Here is a 22303-nt window from a genome sequence, read left to right as displayed (position 1 = left end):
CTGTGCAGGACCGTGAGGCTGAAGTAAAGTGTGCAGCCTGCGGGGGAGGGGGGGGGGGGACATCAGACACTGTGTCGTCACTCCGCGTTAGACGTGCAGGCACTGGCTGATCCAAAATAAATATTGACGTGATTGTTGTATTCAAATGAGCTGCCTGACCGGACATGGATCGACCAATCAGAGCTCACGGTGTCATTACACCTTCTTTTCAGAAATCATTCATAACGCGGATGCGTCAACCACTCACAGACGAGCCCGCTATAAATACGGCTGCGCGCAAAGCACAGTTAGACATTTCCCCAAAATCAAAGGAAAGACACAGAAGAACTGAAGAACTGAAGAACTCCAGCTCTGACCAGCCTCTTCCTGCTGCATTCTACTCTTAGTACAAGCGACATGCTGGCTGTTCGAGGATTATATGAGAGGAATGCCCTGGTGGTGGCAGCGCTGTGCTCCGTGCTGCCCACTCTTGTGCCGGGGTCCCCGGTGTCGGGGCCAGAGCCAATCCGCTGCGCCCCTTGCACTCCAGAGAAGCTGAGCCAGTGTCCCGCAGTGGCCCCCGGATGCACCGAGGTGCTGCGGGAGCCTGGATGTGGATGCTGCCTGGCCTGTGCCCTGAGCTCCGGGGAGCTGTGCGGAATCTACACCGCGCCGTGCGGCACCGGGCTGAGGTGCACCCCCAGAGCCGACGACCCCAGACCGCTCCACTCCCTCACCCGGGGACAGGCAGTGTGCACGCAGATCCCCGAGGCAGAACCCACGTCCCAGCCTCAAATCCAAGGTAAGAAACCACCTCTTCTTCATGTGCGAGTGTCCTTCAGTTTTGACTTAAACGCGTCATGGTTCACTTGGGAGTCACATGCTTGCCCCTGTCTCCTATTTACATGTTTTGTTTAAATTGCCATACAATATAGTTTTGTAGGTGTCAGTAGTTTTGTCCGGACACTAGCAATTGGCTGGTGTTTGAATATAATAAGGACTGTGTCAGCGAGGAATGATACACTCAGCTCCTTTTCATTTTGCTTTACAGAGCAGACAGAACCTGAACTGGAGATGGACAACACTGCAATCGTCTCGGACACCGGCTCAAGTCTTTATCTCTCCGGCCACAACAAGCCCTACGACCCCCGGGCCGCGGCCGACGCGCAGGAGAGCATGAAGGCCAAACTCATCGCCATCCGCAAGAAGCTGGTGGAGCAGGTGAGACACTTTCATTTCACTGCCTTTTCTGTCATTAATCTAAGCAGCACAAAGTTTTAAGAACGTGCAGAAAAATATCCACCAGCAGGGAGAGCTCGAGGGCTGCTCTGAAATCACGGTAGAAAGGCGAAAATACCGGTTAAAGATGTATTAATTATTGTAATGATTTCTAGTATTATTTGTATATAATTCTTTTTGGGGTGTTTTTGGACTCAAACTTAATGTGTTGCTTGTTTTATTTTGCAGGGACCTTGTCATATAGAACTTCAGAGAGCCTTGGAAAGAATTGCCAGGTCCCAGCAGAAATTAGGAGACAAGTTAACCAGATTCTACCTGCCAAACTGTGACAAGCACGGACTGTACAAAACCAAACAGGTGAGTGTCCTCAGAATGTGGAGTTATTTCCAGTGAATTCCTCTTATAGTTTGGAGTGAAAGCACAGTGTGTAGGGGCTCATGTTACACACATGTCACTGTGATTGGGCTTCATAGACAGCACAGTAAACTAAACATGTTCTTTCTTACAGTGTGAGTCTTCTCTGGACGGCCAGCGGGGGCGCTGCTGGTGTGTCAACACCTGGAATGGCAAAAAGCTTTTGGGTTCAACAGACTTGGCCACAGATGCAGAGTGCCCTTAAGAGATTAGTCATGATGTCCACCAAACAAAGAAGCCACTGATGGTCATGTTAACTGTTTATTTATTGATTGTATCCATGTAAATCAGGTACACTGTCATTGTGGGACTCTGTCACCACTCCAGACCCTGTCCCAAAGAGAGAAAATCTATTTTTGTTTTTATGTTGATGCATTTACGTAAAAAAAACTTCTGCCTTATTTATTTTAATGTTTTTATTTTTTATTGTTTGTAATTATTGTATAACTATTTATATCAGTTTTGCCTTATTGATATTATTATTAAGTGTGTACAGTGTATATATGTAACTTGGCTCTGAGTAACTCCAATGCTATGGAGTTATGTATGGTTTGGTTAGTGATGAACCAAACCAGAACAAAAGCACTGAGTGACCAAATGTCATTTAGAAGTATTTCTAAATGTTGATTATTCACATTGTTGCAAATGTTGTCTTTTAGTCTTTGATTCTGATGTGACACATACTCAGCTCTTTTCAGTAATGCAAACTCCCGGTGGGGAATCCTTCTCAGAAAACATATCCCATGGTTCCATGGGGCTGCAGATTAAGCATGAGGCAGTGCACCCTGCGGACTGCTCACACGGGTATTTCAACATTTACCTACCTCCGATATTTATGTGTCTGCTGTCACTTATGTTGATGTATTTGTCCAAACAAGATTTGCGGTTTGACTTTATGTGTGTTCTCTCCGACCAAAAACACATGACCACAGCACTGAGGTGCTCTGAACACACATGCTGCTGTCAGAGAGAGTGACTGATGTCTATACACTTTTGTAACATGTCGTGGAAGAAAGTGATGTATTTAATAAAAATAATACTGTCAACATGAGCATGTCTCCATATCTTCTTGAGTTCAAACATGTGAAACAGCATTTTTATCATGGAACTGTTATTACTTTGACTAGAATGTTGCACAGTGTGATGGCGTGTGCATCTTTCTCCATGGAGACAAGTGAGCCAGAATCAGAATCAGAAAAGGGTTTGTGGCCATTTGTCGAACACAAATTCACAAACATAGGAACTTGTCCTGGTGGTTCAGTGCAACACAGACAACAAACATTGAACACTTTATACAAAAAGATCTGTGGAGAGATGCTCGCAGGAAGAATGCATGTTATTGTAAGTATTTTAGAGCAATAAAAAACACTTGAATTCAGGAATTAATACATCATAAGTTTAAAACAATACTGTGGGACAAAGGAATATAATTTCCATGGAGACTAGGCACCAAAAAAGTTACATAGTGTACTTAAAATATTAATATTGATTTACCAAAACTCGGCACATTTTAGACTAAATCAACACATTTAAACGGAGGAAACATTGTAGCAAGAGTTGTTGATTAAAAACAATACAGCAACAGGATCAACTAGTAGCAAATCTTTTATTATAAAAATAAATTATAATTACCTCAACTTCAATGGTTTTGACCGTGGAGCAAACGGTTCATTGCGGCCTATGAACCAGATCTGCTTTTTGAATTCCCAATATGTTGCTATGTAGATTTATCAAAATACCATAAAAAGGTCCAGAATAGTCTTACCGCAGTATACAAGCTTGATGTGTTTTTGCCCCAGATATATACTGTCACATCTGAGTGCGAGAGACAACAAGTCACCACAACTGACAACAGTCAGGCTATGGCCCAAATACAGATGCATTACCAGGAAAATGATCACAATATGTACATTCATGAATGTGTTATTCATAAAACCAATGCTTCAGATGCTTTGTGACCATTTTGTTATATTTAAACTTTATGGCAGGGTGAATGTCCCTATGTCCCTTTGCTGACCAGAAATACGATCAGCAAAACTCTTATATTTTATATATATATAAAATATAAATATATATATATATATATATATATACACATACATGTCCTACAAAAATCAATATAATAATATGTCTATACATATATTCTTTGTTTAGTTAATTTGATTTAACAGTGCCTCAAGGACACTTTACAAAGTACTTATGTGACATGAACAGCATAAACAGTTTTTTCACTCCTTCCTTGGAGAACGTGCCTGTCCTATCACGAACATCTAACAGTGGCCGTTCTACTGGCCGTCCCACGCTCTCTGCCTTTTAACCTCTTCTCTGTTTGCCTTGGTCGGGTACAGGAATTTGCTTCAACCTCTGGTGCCCACTGCCAGCCTGCCTGGCACCACCGGATTTATTTTTATTCGTTACATATTGAACCTTTGCTTTATCCTTACGGACACATTCCACGACTGAGAGGAGCCTGATTGCATTCAAGAACTTCAACAGGAGCCAATTTGTGCTGTCCTGATAGCTGCACATATCTAGTCATTGACCGATTGCAGTTGTGGCATTGGCAACTTTTCTTTAGACCTGGTTCTCAGCGTTGTACAATTATGTACGTTTTTATTTGAAGGGAATAAGAGATTTAAAAACATTGAGTCTTGAGAGCAAACAAACATCCAGGGCCGACATGTTATATATATATTCATTTTATTATTTTTATAAAAAGAACATTAAATACAAATTATATTTAGAATCATAGTTGTTTTATTTTCAGAGAAAATTTTAGCTGTAATCTCTAGTTTACTGTGAAAAGCTTAAATCAGTTTTTTTTAGGATAGACAAAAAAATAAAGAACAAAACAGATTTACCCGTGAACAGAGAGATTCATAATATCACCAGCAGAACATTGTACCATATCAAAGTGAGTGTGAGACAGAGGCTGGATGTCTGGGAGAACATGGAGAGACTGAAATGAGGGCTTTATACTAACGCCATGTGGCCATGTGGCAAACACCGGCTCAACTTTAGAACATGACAGAAGAAAAGGCTTAATCATAAAAACATTCATTAGTGATTATAATCCCACGATACACTGAATCATGTATCGACTGTGCAACTGATGAAATGTTCATTTAAGAAAACCAAGTTTGAATCAGCTTATAACTCTTAGATAAATATCTTATTTAAGTACTGTACATGGTGTCTAGTCAGACACAGCTGGCCAAGAAATAATAATATTAATATGTTTAAAAAAGACAGTCTTACAATTGTAAGGGAGGGAATAGCTTACACGAGTTTTTGATCCTCCCTGTACATCAAGTCTTTGAGCAGATGGAATATAGCACCAAATTGCTGGAGTTACTGGTGAATAACAATGGAGCGTACAGCCAAATGTAGGCTACCATGCTACTGGGTAAGCACTCGCCCCTGTTCAAGTCTTTACACAGGATTGGGAGTGCACTGGGTAGGAAGGAGCTCCCCTCCCTTAGACCCCTTTTATTTGTTTCAATGCATATTTGGTGCAGTGTCCACCTTGTGGAGACCTGTTGGCATCTATGCATACACGCATCATTCAAAGACATAAAAACAACAATGAAAACAGTTGCATTGAAAGGAGGGTGTTCATTAACTGTCCTGGTGTAGCTTTGTTTTTTCTTCAGGTTTATCTGTTCTAACAGTTTCATCAGCTCTGAGAAAGGATAGGTCCAGTTGTCTTTAACTGCATGCATTGACCTAGGACGACACAGCTAAAGTGCTTTAAGTGCTTGTGCTTGAGCTGGAAGCTTAGGGGCAGCAGCTGGCACCTGTGCAGGAGAGAAAGGCATACACCAGGATGCACTGCTGACCGGAGGACGCCAGGGGCCGACAGGGGCCGACAGGGGCGTGAGACACAGAGGACACAGCAGGGACAAGGGCGTGAGACACAGAGGACACTGTAGGGACAAGGGCGTGAGACACAGAGGACACTGTAGGGACAAGGGCGTAAGACACAGAGGACACTACAGGGACAAGGGCGTGAGACACAGAGGAGACACAGAGGACACTACAGGGACAAGGGCGTGAGACACAGAGGACACTGTAGGGACAAGGGCGTAAGACACAGAGGACACTACAGGGACAAGGGCGTGAGACACAGAGGACACTGCAGGGACAAGGGCGTAAGACACAGAGGACACTGCAGGGACAAGACACAGAGGACACTGCAGGGACAAGGGCGTAAGACACAGAGAACACTGCAGGGACAAGGGCTTGAGACACAGAGGACACTGCAGGGACGGATAGAGGACACTACAGGGACAGACAGAGGACACTACAAGGGCAGACAGAGGACACTACAAGGGCAGACAGAGGACACTACAAGGGCAGACAGAGGACAAAAGGACAGCAGTATCAGGGGAGACGTAGGCACTGAGATCCACTGGACTTGAGTGTCGGAAGCAGCCCTACACTGAAGCTGCAGCACGAAGGGACAGAATGGACAAAAGGGCAGTAACAAGATGTGGGACATATTAAAGGAATACTCCACCCAAGAAATACAATGTGGCACAGTAAATCTACTGCTGTAGAAAAGGAGGTTGTCCATAACATTTCTCTGTCCAAATTACATCCGTACAACACCTTTGTTTAAAAAAAAATCACTTTAAAATAAAATTTGTTTATGGCGTTTTTAATAAAATTGGATATAAGACCATAACTTCTCAGCAATGAGTTGGGTATTTCCGGTGCTGATCTACTTTCAAATGATTTACGGCAAAATGATGGAAATGTCCCCTTTTAATCAGCCATTTGACATCTATGAAAATGTCTTGACAGTGTCAGGCCTTGGACAGACTTCATTCTGTGCAGTGAAAGCAGCGAGAAAACAAGTTGTTTTTGAGTGGTGCAGACTTTGAACACTTAATGACTTAATGTACTCTTGCTCATTTGCTGTGGAAAACTTGGATTCACATGAGTTATAAAGTCTTCCCATGGGGACCCACAAAAACACTAAAAAGTCAACAGAAAGCTGTGTCGCACAAAAGTCTCTCTGCTGCCCACATGTCAGCGCTCAGGACTGGTAATACACACAGCTCTCACTAGTGACTCGTGAACTGCTCAACACAGATCATGACCTCATTTATATATGTAGCATTGTTGGTTGTGTCTAAACTCACTTGACAAAACATCACTTTGTTGTATTTAGGTTCTGTAAGTGCATTTTGGTTGTGAAAGTCAAGAGAGTCTTTTCACTAAGAGCTGCCATCACAGGTACATTATTCTATGTGCTACATGAACACTTTTCTGTCACAATTTACAATCAAAGCTGCTTTTTTTCACGCATGCACAGAATGTCATCAGGCCGAGGCTTAAACTTGAGTATTCCTTTAATCTGTCCTACACAGAGGGTTGAGTATAAAAGGCACTCTAACAGTAACAGCAGGCTAACTTCCTCTTGTAGAGACTCACACATTTTCGGCAGGAGCACACTGAAGTCAATGCTCTGCTGTCCCATAATGCTTCACTTCAGAACCAACCCTGAGCCAGAAAGGTTTTTCTGCATTGTAAACCATGGAAGGGTATTCTAAGAAGTACTGAGCTGAACTGAGTTTAAGGACAATTAGTACTTCCACAAAAACACACATGCAGGTGTAAAGACATGTAGAGAGGTGAGGTGTGGATATCTAGGTTACAGTCTCAAAAATATAAAGTGAGTGGAAAAAGTCCCTCTTTCCTCCTAAAAGAATAGTGCAGATGATAATAGGACTCTCCTGCTCCTCTCAGCTTTCAGCTTATTCGATTTAAATGTGTTTAATATTAAAAGATAGCACTCCCCAAGCACAGGGCAGGTAGCTGTGACAGACAGGTGGCGTGACCAGCCCCTCTCCCCTTCCCTCCCTTGCCAACAGAAATGTGACCTGTAAGGTCCAGAGCTCCTTCAAATTTATAGAAATCTAAGTGCAAGAGCAAAGAAGGCTCTTGTTCCTTCCACTGCCTCAGCCTCCTCTCTGAGATGCTCTCTGAGATCCTCTCCATCCTCGTGTGTCGCTCTCATTTGCTCTCCACGTTATAGCACTGGGTCTCTCCTCTCTCCCTTCGGTCAAACCCAGGTAGTAGCTGTCCATATTTGTCCACACACCAGCAGTAGCCCCTCCTTCGTCCTTTGGATGGACGGCACTGTGAACGGAAGACAAATGTCAATGACATATTCTACAGCATATTCCGGTTTCTACAGCTAACTAACTAGAGACTCATTTTATAGACGAGTTCTGATATTGGCAGCACCAGTTGTAGCTCTTTTATAAATGGTTGTGCATTGAGCAGTTACAGTGACATAGGCCTATCGGTTGCTGTCTTATTTGGATTTCAGATTTGAATCAACAGTCATTAGTCTGGCTGTGTGAAGTTGTAATTCTGACTTCAGCATGTGAAGGTGTTACTGCATTCTGACCTTCCACCCGTGGGCAAGACTTTCACCTGTGCCTCTAGTGTCTGCATGCGCTGGTATGACCAAGTATTGTATTAGATGTAAAATACGGGTATAATTGATGTTTTCTGAGTAGTAACACAGAATGAGGCATGCACTGAGTGAGTGTGAAGGTAAACATAGAGTTGCTAAAATATTTGCCAAGGCCAGTTGGAGGGCTGCAGGGAAAGCAGTGCTTCTATTCTGGGAAACTGGCAGACACGCCAAATCATCTGGAGCTGATTATGGCTGTGTCGTGCATGTGAGCGTGCACGTGATCATGCACAGAAGTGTACACAAACACACTTCAGCAAACATGTTGCCACACACAAACAGAAGTTGTATGTTCCATATGTATAAAGAACATACCCCCCACCTGCTCACACACGCACTATGCAATATTCACCGTCTCACCGGGAGGGGAGCCGGCCTTTGTAAAGTGGCAACTTTATGAGCTCATTTAGGATATGTGAAACAAAGGCTAATGCTAGCTCATAACTCTCATAACAGCCAGACTAACCAAAAGGCTATATTTACCAAAACATTTCACCTGAAGCCAGTTAAATATAAAAAGTATTCTTATGGGTCCAATAAACCCAAAGAGCAAACAAGAAATGATAGGCAAACAACAACCTCAAGAGTCTGGCTCTTGTCCAAAACACGTCACGTAAAAGCCATTCAAAATACCAATAAAGCAAATGGTGACTAAAATGTGTTAAGCATTCAGTTTTTTAAAAAGACAGGTGTTTCATCTTGTGTCCGGCTCATTCGATTAAGACGCAGAACTGTCCAGGGATGAGCTTTCTCACAGATCTGAGCCAAGTGAACCATGACCCTGCACCTGTGCTTTCAGCTGACGGACAGCAATTCTTCTGGTTGGTAATGCGTATAAATGTTCTGTTAAATTCATTAATGCTGAAGGTACGTCCCACTTTCATCCAAGCTCCTGGTTTAATACTGGTCCAAGAGAAACCATTGACGTTACCTTCCTTCAAAGGAGACGTTTCTAAACGAGATCCACTAAAAACGATGTGAATAAGAACATAAAACGTGAAGCCAGTATATAAAAAGGTTGACCCGCTTAAAGATTGTATTGGAGCGAGGCAGACAGGCCGGCTTTAGAGTGCGTCCAGGTGTCTGCTCTGGTGCAGTCAGCCTCCACGTGCAGCCTGAGAGCATGATCAAAGGCAGCTTTATAGAGACAGAGGCCTATTAAAATACCTTGCCAACAACTACTGCAGCAGTCTGGGGGCATCGTAGCACGCCTTGTTCTCACATACTTAACATCATCAAGGGATTCTTTTGGAACTTTTTCTCCTTCCTTTTTTTTGTCCGCCCTGCTTCTCTCCTTCCCCCTCACAGAGCCATAGTTTGTGGCCAACTTCTATTTTCGCCCTGACCCAGCGGACAGCACTGGGGAGAGGAGCTTAACATTGTGTTCCTGCTCTGGTTAATGATGATAGAGTCCTGTATGTGCCCGTGCATGTGTGTGTGTGTGTGTGTGTGTGTGTGTGTGTGTGTGTGTGCGCGTGTGCGTGTGCGTGTGTGTGTGTGGTTGTCACTGTGTGCTTGTATGGGCAGGCTGAAAAGCCAAAAGAACGGCGGAAGGGAGAGGAAGAGCAAAATGTGCATGTGTGCATTCCCCCTGTTGCTTGGCTACCTTTGAATTTCCGCTCAGTCTCTCTTTCATCTGTGAACTATTAGCAGTCATCTCAAGCTATCCTTTCTTTACTGCTTCTATCTATACACATTATGTTGGACAAAGGCAATGCTTTGGCTGTCACTTTGCTTAAGTCCCGATAACTTTTTGAACTTCATTACACGGGAACCAATATCCGTTTAAAGGAATAGCCACATGTTTCAGGATTCAAGAGTGGCACAGTAAAACGAGGACAGGCCAAAGTGCCAAAAGAATATGTATAGCGGAATTTTGGACACTAAAAGCCTATTTCATCACTTGATCCGCAGCGCATCTCCATAATGCTCCCTTTATGAGTTGCACTTCTGTGTTGTGCCCGTGAATGCATGCGCTTGTATGGGCAAACTGTTTCACTAATTGCAACGCCACCTGGGCATTCAAAAGGACTGCTCTGGTCATACAAAGAGCTTAAAAAAGAGTTTGGGTCATATACAATATATTACATGACGTCCCAGTTTTTTCTGTGAACAATGGAGAAAACTTTTCAACAAATTGATCAACATTTAAAAGTTGATACATAGTGATTTTGAGGATAATTAGAAACTAAGTAAGAGGGAGTTCTGTATGTGAAGGCTCAACGTATTTAGATTTATTTGGTCAAGTATAAAAAAATATTTATTCAAGAGGTCGCTCTCTCTTTTTGTGGTCCCAAGGTAAATTGTGTTCCTCTCATTGCAGTGGAATGATACCTAACCTGTTACGCAATGGGCAAATTAAAAAACAAGCTCCAGTGAAAGGCATGGCAGCGGATTAGAAATCCAGCAAGGAAAAGAGACAGAGAGAAAATAGCTGTCTGGGTCCTCGAAGTTTGGCCAGTTATTATAAAGCCATTGTGGTCAGTCTGTACGTTTCCACAGATCTTTGAGAGTCGTGCTCAATAAGTCAGTCCTTAAGGGCCTGGCACTGGCAGCACTAAGGGAAGGAGGACGGATTAGAGTTCTCAGGCACCTGGCTCACATCCTTAACCCTCTTCCTCTCGCACACAAATACACACAGCAGTCTGAAAGAGCAGACACACTGCCATCCTATTCACAGGCCTCTGTGGGGTGATTCCTGGCCAAACACAGGAGGAAAAGCCAGGTGGGAGGAAGGGCAGGATGAACAACGGAGCACGCATGGAAAACAAAGGCCAAGCGAGCGCATGACTGTAGGCTGGGCACAATGGGGGCAGTGATTGCGGGTGACATGAGGAATAAGGGAGAGAGAGAGTCCTAGTCAAGGGTGTAATGAGTGGGTCAGTGTTAGGCATGCACAGCCTGCTCTGTTATACTGAGCCAATTCATATAACAGATGCTAAAAATAGTTTTTTCTGTCGCTCAGGCACAGTCACTCGTGTTACCAGCACCAGGACCTTCATGGGCAAAATGCTTAGGCTTTAAAGCAGTTCTACAACATATTTGTGTTTGCATCTAATAATAATAATAAAAATAACTTTTATTTATATAGCGCTTTTCAGTGACCCAAAGACGCTGAACATATATAAAAAGGGGGGGTATTTACAGACGGGGGGGACAACACGTACAATACACATTAATATACAGATAAAATGAACAAGACAGAAGAAGTAGAGAGAAAAAGATGGGGATGTAACAGGGGGTAGAAGAGTAGGCAATGGGGTAGAGGAGGCTAGGGGTAGGGGAGGTCATAGGCTTGGGTGAAGAGGTATGTTTTTAGGCGGGATTTGAATGTTGTGAGTGAGGGAGAGTGGCGGACAGGTTGGGGGAGGGAGTTCCAGAGTCGGGGTGCTGTTCGGGAGAATGATCTGTCGCCAAAAGTTTTGAGTCGGGATGTTGGTGCAGTCAGGGTGAGAGAGGAGGAGGATCGGAGAGCTCGGGTGGGGCGGTGGGGGATGAGGAGGTCAGACAGGTAGGGGGGGGCAAGGTGGTGAAGAGCTTTGAAGGTGAGGAGGAGTATTTTAAAGTTTATGCGCTGCTTGATGGGGAGCCAGTGGAGAGAGCGGAGAACGGGAGTGATGTGATCACGGGACCGGGTGTGGGTGAGGAGGCGGGCAGCGGAGTTTTGGACCATTTGGAGTCTATGGAGGGAATGGGAGGAGATGCCAGTGAGGAGGGAGTTGCAGTAGTCGAGGCGGGAGGAGATGAAGGCATGGATGAGGGATTCAGCAGCGGGGAGGGTGAGGCAGTGTCGGATTTTGGCGATGCGGCGGAGGTGGAAGTATGAGGTCTTGACGATGTGGCTGACATGGGGAGTGAAGGAGAGGGTGGGGTCCATGATGACACCGAGATTGCGTACCAGGGTAGAGGGGGTGATGGTTGAGGTGTCGATGCTGAGTGAAAAGGGACCAGTTTTATTGAGAGTGGATTTGGTGCCAATGAGGAGGAGCTCTGTTTTGTCACTGTTCAGTTTGAGGAAGTTGAGAGTGAGCCATGATTCTATTGTAGAGATGCAGGTTTCGATGTGGCTGAGGGGAGGGTTTTGGGTGGATTTGGTGGTGAGGTATATCTGGGTGTCGTCAGCGTAGCAGTGAAAGTCCAGGTTGAGTTGGCGGAGGATGTGACCAAGGGGGAAGATGTAGCAGATGAAGAGGAGGGGGCCGAGGACTGAGCCCTGGGGGACCCCATCTAACTCTCTGAGTGTCTAACTACTGTGTAGTAGTATACACATGTTGCACGACTTTATAATCTCCCTTGAAAGCCCCAGGAGACAGCTGCTGCACAGTTTTAGTCGTTATAAGATTATAATGGAAGCATCATTTATCTCTTGGTGGTTTGAAAAGCTGCTTTGCAACTGTTTCCACAAAGTGTGAAGAAAGATAAACTGTTCGATAAGAGATGTGTTTGCGGCTGACTTGACATAATTCTCAGATGTTTGTGTGGTCATTCTTGACTGTGAAAACTTCAGCATTGCTATTCATTACAGTCTGACCACAGTCACTTTTTGTCTTAGTTACAAAGCTGCTCAGACGTAACCCACTCAATTTCCTTCCCGGAGACTACAAAAACCTGAGTCATTTTGGGCCAGTACTACTACTAACTGCCCTGCTAATGTGTTGCATAGTGCCAGGAAACTAGTCACAGTAACGTCTAGTGAGCATGTTATAAATACTGTTCAAAATGACAATTTATTTATCTAGTTTCCGTCTGTTTCTTTAATCTGCTCATGAATCTGCTCATGAATCTTTTGTAAAATAATTCTTCTGACATGACATCGTTGTTTAGGTTAAGAGCAGTAAAACTCGATCCACTCTAATTCTCCATTGAGTATTTCCTGGCACCAGGAAGCAACAAACAAGCAACGCAATTACTTGGTACTGTTGCACTGGAGTACTTCAAAAAATATGCTAGTAGTTCCTTGTCTTCTCCCCCCCGGCCTCCTCCCCCCGTTCCCTTCTTTTCAAAGCATTGTCACCCTAGACGGTTCACACGGTCTCTTCTTCTCACTGTTTCCGGTCATAAATCTCTGCAACGCACCGTGAAGACATATCCCCTCGGATGGATTTAGCACTACACGCCCACACCCTGCTTCTGGGTCTTTTAGACGAGGACAACATGGGGACATTGCTTCAAACACAATTCAAAATATACAATAAAACCCTTTCCCGGAATTGTCTAAGAAATTAGATGGGGAATTGACACTTAAGAGGTTGCACACACAGCAAATTCAAATTGGGGCTGTATTGGGAACACTTTGGCTGGGGGATATGACAAAAAGAAAAAAGAAGAATTTCATTTTGATCTCTGTATTTATGCTTTTTGAAGGTATTTTTTTCTCAAAAATAATTTCCTGAACATATACAAGAAACAGGGCCATTTAACACTTACAAAATAGTCAAATTTGAATCATCATCTGAAATCTCCTCCACACCACATACTATTGCTGACAGAAGATTGGGGAGATCGACCGGGGGCTCTAAACTAGGACTAAACCCAGGAACAGCTCAAGTGTGAACATGCCCTAAGATGTCTCTGAGAAAGACTGAACTACACATCCTTCAGAGGCTGCTCCTGTTGGAAATGGGTTAGTAGTGAGTCATGGGGTTTTTGGAGCAGGCTGCTGTGACTCATGAGTTTCTCAGAATGGGGTCTAGTGAGACTCCTGACTTCCTGAAATGGGTTAATGATAATGATCTCTGTCTTTACGCTCAACATGAGGCTTCAAAATATGAGTTAGTCTATACCAGATAAAGATAATGATGTTTTGAAGATGTACAAGATTAGCATTGATTATATGGTCAAGAATTAGAAAACAGAAATGCATTGAAAAGAAACTTGCAATGTAATCTTAATTTTGTTTAAATAATAATTAGCTCACTTTTGTGTTTAATTTTTCAGTCAATTCACTTGTTGTGTAATATTTGAATGACAATCAAGGCATTTTAGCTCTTTTCAAAAGGATTGCAAAAATATGTCGTATTTTCCGGACTTTTTTCATAGTTTTGGCCGGGGTGCGACTTCAGAGTGACTTATATGTGATATTATTCATTACTTTCACACTGGGAACCCCAAGAGGGCGCTCTAGGCTCTAAGCGACGCAGAAGAAGAATCTGCACTTCTACCTCCGGAGTTTGTGGAGTTGTTTAGAAGTGACACAGAGAAAGAATAATTCAGTGGATTTAGTGATTTGGGGTAATACTGATGCTTTGGTAAACTTGTTAGCATGTTCTTTATGCTATAGTTATCTGAATAACTGTTAATGTGTTACGTTAACATACCAGACACTTACCACAGTTCGTTGTCTGTGAGTCATGTAGCTGAAGGTGTTAGCGTTAGCATACGTACAGCTATTCACCATGTTATCTAATCTGTTATTATTTTAAATTGCATTTCAAGATTAAATGTCTGTTCTTGGTCCTGGATTTTATCAAGCAAATTTCCCCCAAAAATGCGACTTATAGGTGTTTTTTCCTATCTATTGTTCATTTTTTGGCTGGTGCGACTTATACTCCGGATGGTAATCTGATCATTGTTACCAGGATATGCATGGACAGAAAAAAATATATATAAACAATTATTATTACAGTTACTATTTATTAGGGCAGTCAATACTGAGAGTCGACTACTCAAACAATTATTTGCACATTGATATTTTTGATTGGCCCTGCGACGAGTTGGCCACTGTCCAGGGTGTACCCCGCCTAAGGCCCAAAGTCACTGGGATAGGCTCCAGTCACCTGCGAGCCCGAAAGGGAACAAGCGGTAGAAAATGAATGAATGATATTTTTGAAAATACATCATCTACTAAATAATGAAAAATATGGTGACTGGAAATTTCTAGATACCGAAAATATATGAATAATGTGTATTACTGATGAAAATTAGGAATTGTTTATTATTTTTTCACATTTGAATGGAATAATGCCACTCTTAGACTCTGTAAAGTCCAGGTAATGACTACGATTATCAAAAGACAGCTACAATTATATGTTTTAAAGTCAACTAGTCACGATCTATTGATTAATCGTCGCAGCCCTGTAAGTGATCAAATACTCCTCCCTCCTTAACTCCTTGGGATTTCATGCTAAAATAAAACAGAACAAAAGTACAAACATTGCAGTTGGACGGACTCTACTCAAACAAAAAGCCATAGCAACGTATCACATTACCTGGGTTCTCTAGCACGTAGTAGTAGTTTATCATGGCAGCTTAAAAAAAGATAAATATATGACAAATTTACAAGAGCAAAATGTGCGGTTGCAGTTCCACAACTCCCCATTAAAGGCACTGGCCGCGTCAGTGTTTTCTCTATTGTACCTTCTTACAGTCAGCACTTCATCAGGTTTAAGCTCCATTTCCCTCTTCTATCCGTCTTACAAATGAGCAAGCTATGGGTGGCCTTAGTCTGCACCGCGGACAAGAAAAACTAAACCAGTGACAGTGTTTGTTTTTTTTCCCTCACCAACAGCTCCCCACACCTACAGCCTCACCAAAACTACCGCCATCAAACAAGCACCCTGCATGCTCTCCCCAGCAGTGCCACACACACTCCCAGACCACATTCTTACCTCCCTACCCCCCACACGCTGCCACAAGCACACCTGACCCGCTCCACTTCCTGTGCGCATGAGTCAGCCGGCTGCAGTGCATTTACCGGAGTAATACATGCTTATTAGCTATTCTGATAATATAGTGTTATTGATGTGGCTGTCAAGGCAACCTATGCAGGAAACGAGCGCGTATTGTGTGAAGTTCCGCAGAGGTGTTGTCCGGGCATGTGTGCGGTGGGTATTTGCATAACTTCAGATGCGTGTGTCACCGCTGTCGTCGCGAAATCATGGGGGGGTGATGGGACGTAGGAGAGATATTGAGATATTCACCTGTTTTTTCTTGTAGAAACCTTTTCTGTCACAGTTGGGGATGCGGAAGCCTCCTGGGATGAGTACGTTGCTGATTTTAAGGCTGTTCAGGATGCTCTCCATCTCTCGCCGGCAAGGCCCCTGGAGACACGACGCAATTAGACCTCATACAGAAAATAAATCAACTTCATTGTTGTACTGCATGCCAAAATGTATAGTTTGATCAGTTAATGCCGTTATTGTATGTCATAAGTGGATGAGCGATGTTTTCAGTGAACTGGAGCGTGTCAAACTTAAAGATACTTGGTACAAAGCACAAAAACATGTGTATGACTTCCAAAATTACACGATAATGTTTTGGGAAAAGAGCTGTAATTACTGTAATAAAGTGTATAATTAACATTGATTTTGATATAGGCCTTTGAATCTTTTCACCAGCGTGCCTCAAATTGCTTACCAAACTAGCTCTGGCTTTTGAATGTTGAGTTCATCCACGTACATCTTGTGCTTACTTCAAAGAGGAATATATATAAATAAATGCTCACAATATGTTTGTTATACCTCCCAAACTGTGATTGGTGTATTTACCTTGGTAAAGGTAAGGATGGCTAATTATTTCCCTCAAGTAATTTAGTTTGAATGTAAAGTCTGTTTTACAAATAAGAGAAAGCTAAAAAATGAATATAGAATAGAATAGAATAGAAGTGAGGGCGACTTAGCCATAGCAACTACACAGAAAAGCTAAGTTGTGCTATTACTTTAGCTTAGCACATAGATCAGTATTGTTTTAGAAAAGTCACCAAATAAGTGATAATGTGGACAAACTGTTAAATGGCCAGTTTACATAAATGTACATAAAACAAAAAAGCATTTTACAGTGTGCTAATTCAGATCCATGGTACTAATGTTAGCCAAATTGCAAATGAATAGCAGTTAGATAATTTAATCAATCCAGCGGGTGGCGCCCTTTAATAAAAATAATATAATGCTACAATATTTCCTTTAACATGTTTTGCTGATGATTCAGTTTCTGATCCAAGCCCCAAAGGCATTCAAACACGGACTGCACCTCATCACGATGCCAATAGTGTACGTTTTTACACATAAATAACACTTATAAGACTTCTGAGCAGCAGTTTGGTAGTTTTGTGACTTACATACTCGGTCTCCCTCTTGTTCTCCAGGGAGAAGTTGTGCATATCCATGTTAGCTCCACCGGACACAGACTCCACCTTGTGGCTTTGAGTCTTCTTGTTCAGATCTTTTTGGAACAGCTTATGCATTGAGGGCCTGGTGTCTGCAGGAACCCGACTGTGACCCCCCTTCACCAGACCGGGCAGCACGGTCATGGAGGCAGTGGCATTGGCTGAGCTGTCTTCAATCTGATTTCCAGTGCTCTCTGTAAGTAAAGAAAACGTTTTTGTTGTTTATTATAAGTCAGATTTGTCATATATATATTCTTCACATTAAAAGTTAGTGATGCATCTGACTTACAATATTGTGGTGCATGGTAAATAGTAAGGACTAAATGATTGACATGTTTAAGCTCACTAAATATAGGCCTATAGTTAGGATATTGCCTTCTGAGCTTTTTGTTGGAACCGCAGATGAAACCGAGTCATAAACAGAAACATGACCATTTCAAATCCTCAAATTTCCACCGTATGCAGTAGACCAAAAGATAGACTCAAGCAACAAGCTCGGGTAAACAAAGTTTTTAAAGACACTGTTGAGGCAACTGACAAACAGCAAACATAAAAGCAGAATCATGCCACTAATAGCTACTCTATTTGACATTTATGATAGAGTACATCGGAGGCCTTCCTACAAACACAAATGGAGGTGAATTAGTGGGCATGCATGTGGCACATGCTGGCCACACAGCCACAGACATGAAGAGGTCTTGGGGAGAACATAGAATGCTGAGAACACACATGCAGTGGCACACACACCCAAACATAGATTTAAACTGTTAACTCAAAGCAGATTGGTGTCTTAGGGTTGTGGTGGAGGCAGTGGGCGGCGTGTAGGGGTGTAGCACATGTGGCCAGGCAGACTGGAAGCCCACCAGTGCAGTGTGACCACCTGATCAATTAAAGGCACGCTGGGACTGCACAGTCCTAAACTCACCCAAGCAGACAGGGCAAAGAACACTGTTTACATGCATTTTACAGTCCATCTTGACTTTTATAAGCCGTTTAGGATGTCGGCGGGTTTAAGATAAACACATTGCGCAATTTGTCTGCATAATATACTAGGGTAAATAGCACAAACTGCGGTCCGGAGAGCGAGTTAAGGTCTGAGAGGAGAAGCTGTGCTGGAGCTGAGACTGATGTTCAGAGAAAATTGAACTCGTGACCAGCAGGGGCGCTCTATCTCAATTCAATTAAACAAAAAAAGGAAATTATTCTCAATCGTTATCTCTGACAGTTTGGCTACATCGTTATGAAATCTGTGCATTTCAGTTAGAATCTGAAGATTATAACATTTACACACATTTCTCAGCACAGTCCTGACTGAGTGCGTGCCCAAACCAAATAAGCAGAAAGAAGAAAACACAGAGGCTCCTGGAGGTCTGACGTCAGCCGTACCTAAACACACATGGATGTGTACCCTCACACAGGTGCTATGTGTGCCGTGTCCCCCGTGAGTGCGAGCAGAGAGCATCCATTCACCCGTAAGAACTCACACGTCTGGAGCCAACACATGTGCTGTGTCGTCCATAAGTTTAGAAAGGCCTTTTATCTCGGAGGTTAAGGCTTTAGATTGAAGAGAAGCGTGGCATGGCTTTATTTGCAGGCTGCTAATGACCAGGTACAGTTGGTCAGGCTCATGGGCTATTTGTCAAACTTAAGAAGCGCAAGTGCATCTCGCGCCAATAGCCAAACCAAATTCTAGACCCTCTATAGTTTAATAATGTGTGTGGAATATGTTGTTTTCCCCAAGAATCAAAAACTGGCACAAATGTAACGCCTTCTCTGTCCGCATAAATAAACAAAAGTTATATATATTTTTGGACAATAGCCTCACAAAATAGCCAATTGCCTCTCACAAAATTCCAAACAAATACTGCTATTTGTGAATTTCTATTTTGGATATAGATTTATCTATCCATTAAACATTGATCATATACCCACCATCTAAGATTATGACATCATCAAATTCGAGATCGTGAACCCAAAAACCACATGTGGCAGTGGCGCAAGTGCGTGAGACTTAGATAATAAACAATCTCACACCTTCATATTGGCTAGTGAATGTTTATATTAAAAAAATACTACGTAAACTTTGCTATTGCCTGTAAAGTTTAAGGTTTGGGGCTGTTTAGCAGAACTAACCTTAACCTTTTAAGACTATGAGAGGCAGGTGGAATTATTTTAATACATGTTGAACTGGAGGAAACGGTTTCTCTCAGCACGTTACAATTGCGCATGTTTAATTATGTGGTGGATCATTATCTAGAACAAAACTAAGTGCAATCTATCCATTTGTCATTGGCATTGGAGTTGACGTCTTGTGCGTTTGGCTGAAGCGCACCACAGAGTTGACCCATACAGCAGCCACTTTACGCACTTACCTTGCTTTGGAGCCGGGACCAGAATACTATTGAGTTTTTTAGAAGTGGCCGGGGAGCACACCCCTCGTCCCTCCAGTAAAGCCTGAAGTGGTTTGCTTTCCCCCGGTTGGTGCTGGCAGCTCAAACCGGAGCCGCACCGCGCCGTATAGACTCCACACGCCTGTCCCTGGCCCAGGGCGCACGTCATGCAGCAGCCGCAGCCGGGTTCCCTCAGCCGCTCAGCGCAGTCTTTGGGCAGAGTCTTGCACTGCAGGAGCGCTGCAGTGTCGCACGGCTCACACCGAATAACCGGCCCCACGGAACCGGCGAGCCGCGTGAACGCCGCCAGTGCGGCCGCCAGACAAAGCAAACATAGAGCAGGCATTCTGTGGATAAAGCTGGTCACAAAGGGGCAGTATGAGAGCTGTCACGCAGGCTTAAGGGGACTATCTGTGACACAGCGAGCCGGTGAGCCTTCTCCATCTGTATTTTCTTTTACACGAACTTCTCGTTTTATACAGGCAGAAAAAAGAGCCAACAAGTCACACCCTCCTCCGTATGAATAATGTAAACGGAGAGCCCCGTTATGAGGGACCGCGACATCGAGTCTGCAGAGCTGCGCACCAAAGTCTGGGACGTTTACTGGATTTTACTGCACAATCTTTTGTTTTGGACGTTGAGTCTAATCATCTGATTGATTCCCATTTCAACGAGTTCAAAAAGGAACAAATTAAACTAAAAAAGACAGGAAAAAAAAACGTTTTTTGATTTTTTTTTTTTTTGTACAGCTTTAGACCAAAACTGTGATTAGTTATGATGCAGTTGACAATTCATTGGCTGCTTTTTCTCTTCTTTCACTGTTGACTGGTTAAGGTCTGGAAGTTCACACACCACTGGCCACATCCACATTGGTATCACTGGTATGTGAATGCATTCCTAATGTTAGTACCCCCCCACATGCTCTACAGATAAAACATGCCTTTGGGCAGGTGTGAGGGTGGCCTCCCTTAAAACAATAATTTCTTTGCATATAATCCCTGCTCGTGTGGCCACGTCTGGTGTTAGTGCAGAGAATAACTTCTGACCTGCAGTGTCCAGCTGAGCATGTCTTTCAGAGCCTAAACCCTTGTGCTACAAGCTCACTTTTACTGATATGGAGACTTGATCGGCACCATCCATCCCTGATGCCACACATCCTTCAGAATTTCAAATATTGAAAATAAATGTTGGGTTGTGCATGCTCAGCATCCCCCAGTCTGCCATATCATCATGTTCTGCAATAACAAACGCACATGGGGGGCACACACTGAGAAAATAAAGCAATCCGTATTGGCCATTGTGTGATTTTCACCAAAGAGGCAGAAAAAGTGTTGAGACTGCATTATGAAAAACAAGCAGCGGGTAAGGAAACTCCCCCAGAAGAGCAAGCGCCGTCTTCAGCTAAGATTAGTTTTCTTATTACTTGCCTTTTTTACCCAACATTTTCTATAATATTTAGAGTTTGACTTTGGATTGTTTATTGTCTGCTGATGTGTCGTTTTTACACAGGGCCCTGAGGAATGGTGCTGAGATACATCTTATGCTCATATTGATTCATAATCTGAAGTTTATTTCCTGCTGGCTAAAGTAACAGTACAGCCAAATTAAAGCCATATTCTCAGAATAAATAAGCATAGGAAAGCTCTGATAATGATTCTCATGAGTTTAGATCATTTAAATCATTTTTATTGTAATAATTTGTTTGTGAAACTGATTGTTCAAACTGGGTTCTGTTTGTGTGATACTTGAAAATTACTTGTCACTTTATAAAACAAAATGTTTGATCATTACTTCACTACTGATGTTTCTTTCTGGATACTCTGCACCCGATGTCTGGCTAATTTTAAGACCAATAAAGAACAAAGATGAGCTGTTCATCGGCTTTCTCTCACAAAAGGGCTATAGTTGCAGGGATGGCACAAGAATGCATTATCATGTTTTAAAAATGCCCCCTTGAAGTAAAAATTTCAAGGTCATTAAATTATCTTCACTGTAAAAGAGTTTTAATTTACAGTCTTACCATTTTAAAATGTATTCACTTTTTTAAGATAGTGTAATCGACATAGGCTGCTTACTCGACTCTTGTTTCAAACTAAAAGGAGAAACAGGCTTTAGTCTACATGAGGACTATTTACAAATGAAAAAAGTTATAAATAATCATTATGATCAGATTCAAGTGCATTGAGGGGGACAGTTCCTGTCCCAAAAAGCTTTCTGCTGTCACTTTGTAGCAATATTGTTGTGCATCAGTTCCTGTCTGTTGACCCAGTCTGAAGGAATTGTTAGTCTTTGGCTTCTGGCGAGTTTCAGTCCACATTCCTCTTTTACATTCCCACAAAGTAGCACACTATAAGCTGTAAATGATTAATTCACAATGTTTGTTATGGCTGAAAATGAAGTGAGACGGATTACAGTTGTTTTGTGTCAGAATGATGAGCTTGACAAAGCAGAGGCTGCACAGTGGTGTTTGATATATGTGGCTTTAGTCATGACATTTGGTTTGGACTATTAAAAAAAGAATAACATGGTTTAAAGCAATGCAATTTCAACTGTTGGTTGCCTGGAAAAGATCTCTGTTCATTTTACGTATATTTTAGTTTGAACTATTTCTTGATTCAGATTTGTTTTTAAATAATAGCTCACAGCTTATTTTTGTTTTGTTAGAGAAAGGGAACGACCTTTAAAACA

At 42.7% G+C, this 22303-nt stretch overlaps 1 protein-coding gene and 1 pseudogene across 1 annotated transcript; one reads left to right on the top strand and one right to left on the bottom strand.

Moving 5' to 3' along the window:
- Positions 1 to 310: 310 nt before the first annotated feature.
- On the top strand, positions 311 to 2683 carry LOC140353864 (insulin-like growth factor-binding protein 1; annotated as a pseudogene).
- A 2124-nt stretch (positions 2684 to 4807) lies between these two features.
- LOC140353863 (insulin-like growth factor-binding protein 3) lies at positions 4808 to 20122 on the bottom strand. Its single transcript, XM_072438622.1, has 4 exons — positions 19598 to 20122; positions 17178 to 17419; positions 16042 to 16161; positions 4808 to 7779 (listed from the first exon to the last, which is right to left on the bottom strand). Exons 1-4 carry the CDS (start codon positions 19959 to 19961, stop codon positions 7654 to 7656), a joined length of 852 nt encoding a protein of 283 aa, XP_072294723.1. The 5' UTR covers positions 19962 to 20122; the 3' UTR covers positions 4808 to 7653.
- Between the last annotated feature and the right edge of the window lie 2181 nt (positions 20123 to 22303).

Source organism: Eucyclogobius newberryi, unplaced genomic scaffold, assembly GCF_026437365.1.
Source record: "Eucyclogobius newberryi isolate DKJ021-1_F unplaced genomic scaffold, fEucNew1.0.hap1 SCAF_9, whole genome shotgun sequence".
Lineage (NCBI taxonomy): Eukaryota > Metazoa > Chordata > Actinopteri > Gobiiformes > Gobiidae > Eucyclogobius > Eucyclogobius newberryi.
This window is presented reverse-complemented; position numbering and strand designations above follow the sequence as displayed.

Excerpts from the sequence above, each read along its gene's own strand:
- LOC140353863 (XM_072438622.1), bottom strand. The coding sequence starts at position 19,961 with ATGCCTGCTCTATGTTTGCTTTGTCTGGCGGCCGCACTGGCGGCGTTC. Across the intron at positions 17,420-19,597 it reads GGTCCCGGCTCCAAAGCAAG|AGAGCACTGGAAATCAGATT; the intron begins GTAAGTGCGTAA and ends CTTTACTTACAG. Across the intron at positions 16,162-17,177 it reads ACAAGAGGGAGACCGAGTAT|GGGCCTTGCCGGCGAGAGAT; the intron begins GTAAGTCACAAA and ends TCGTGTCTCCAG.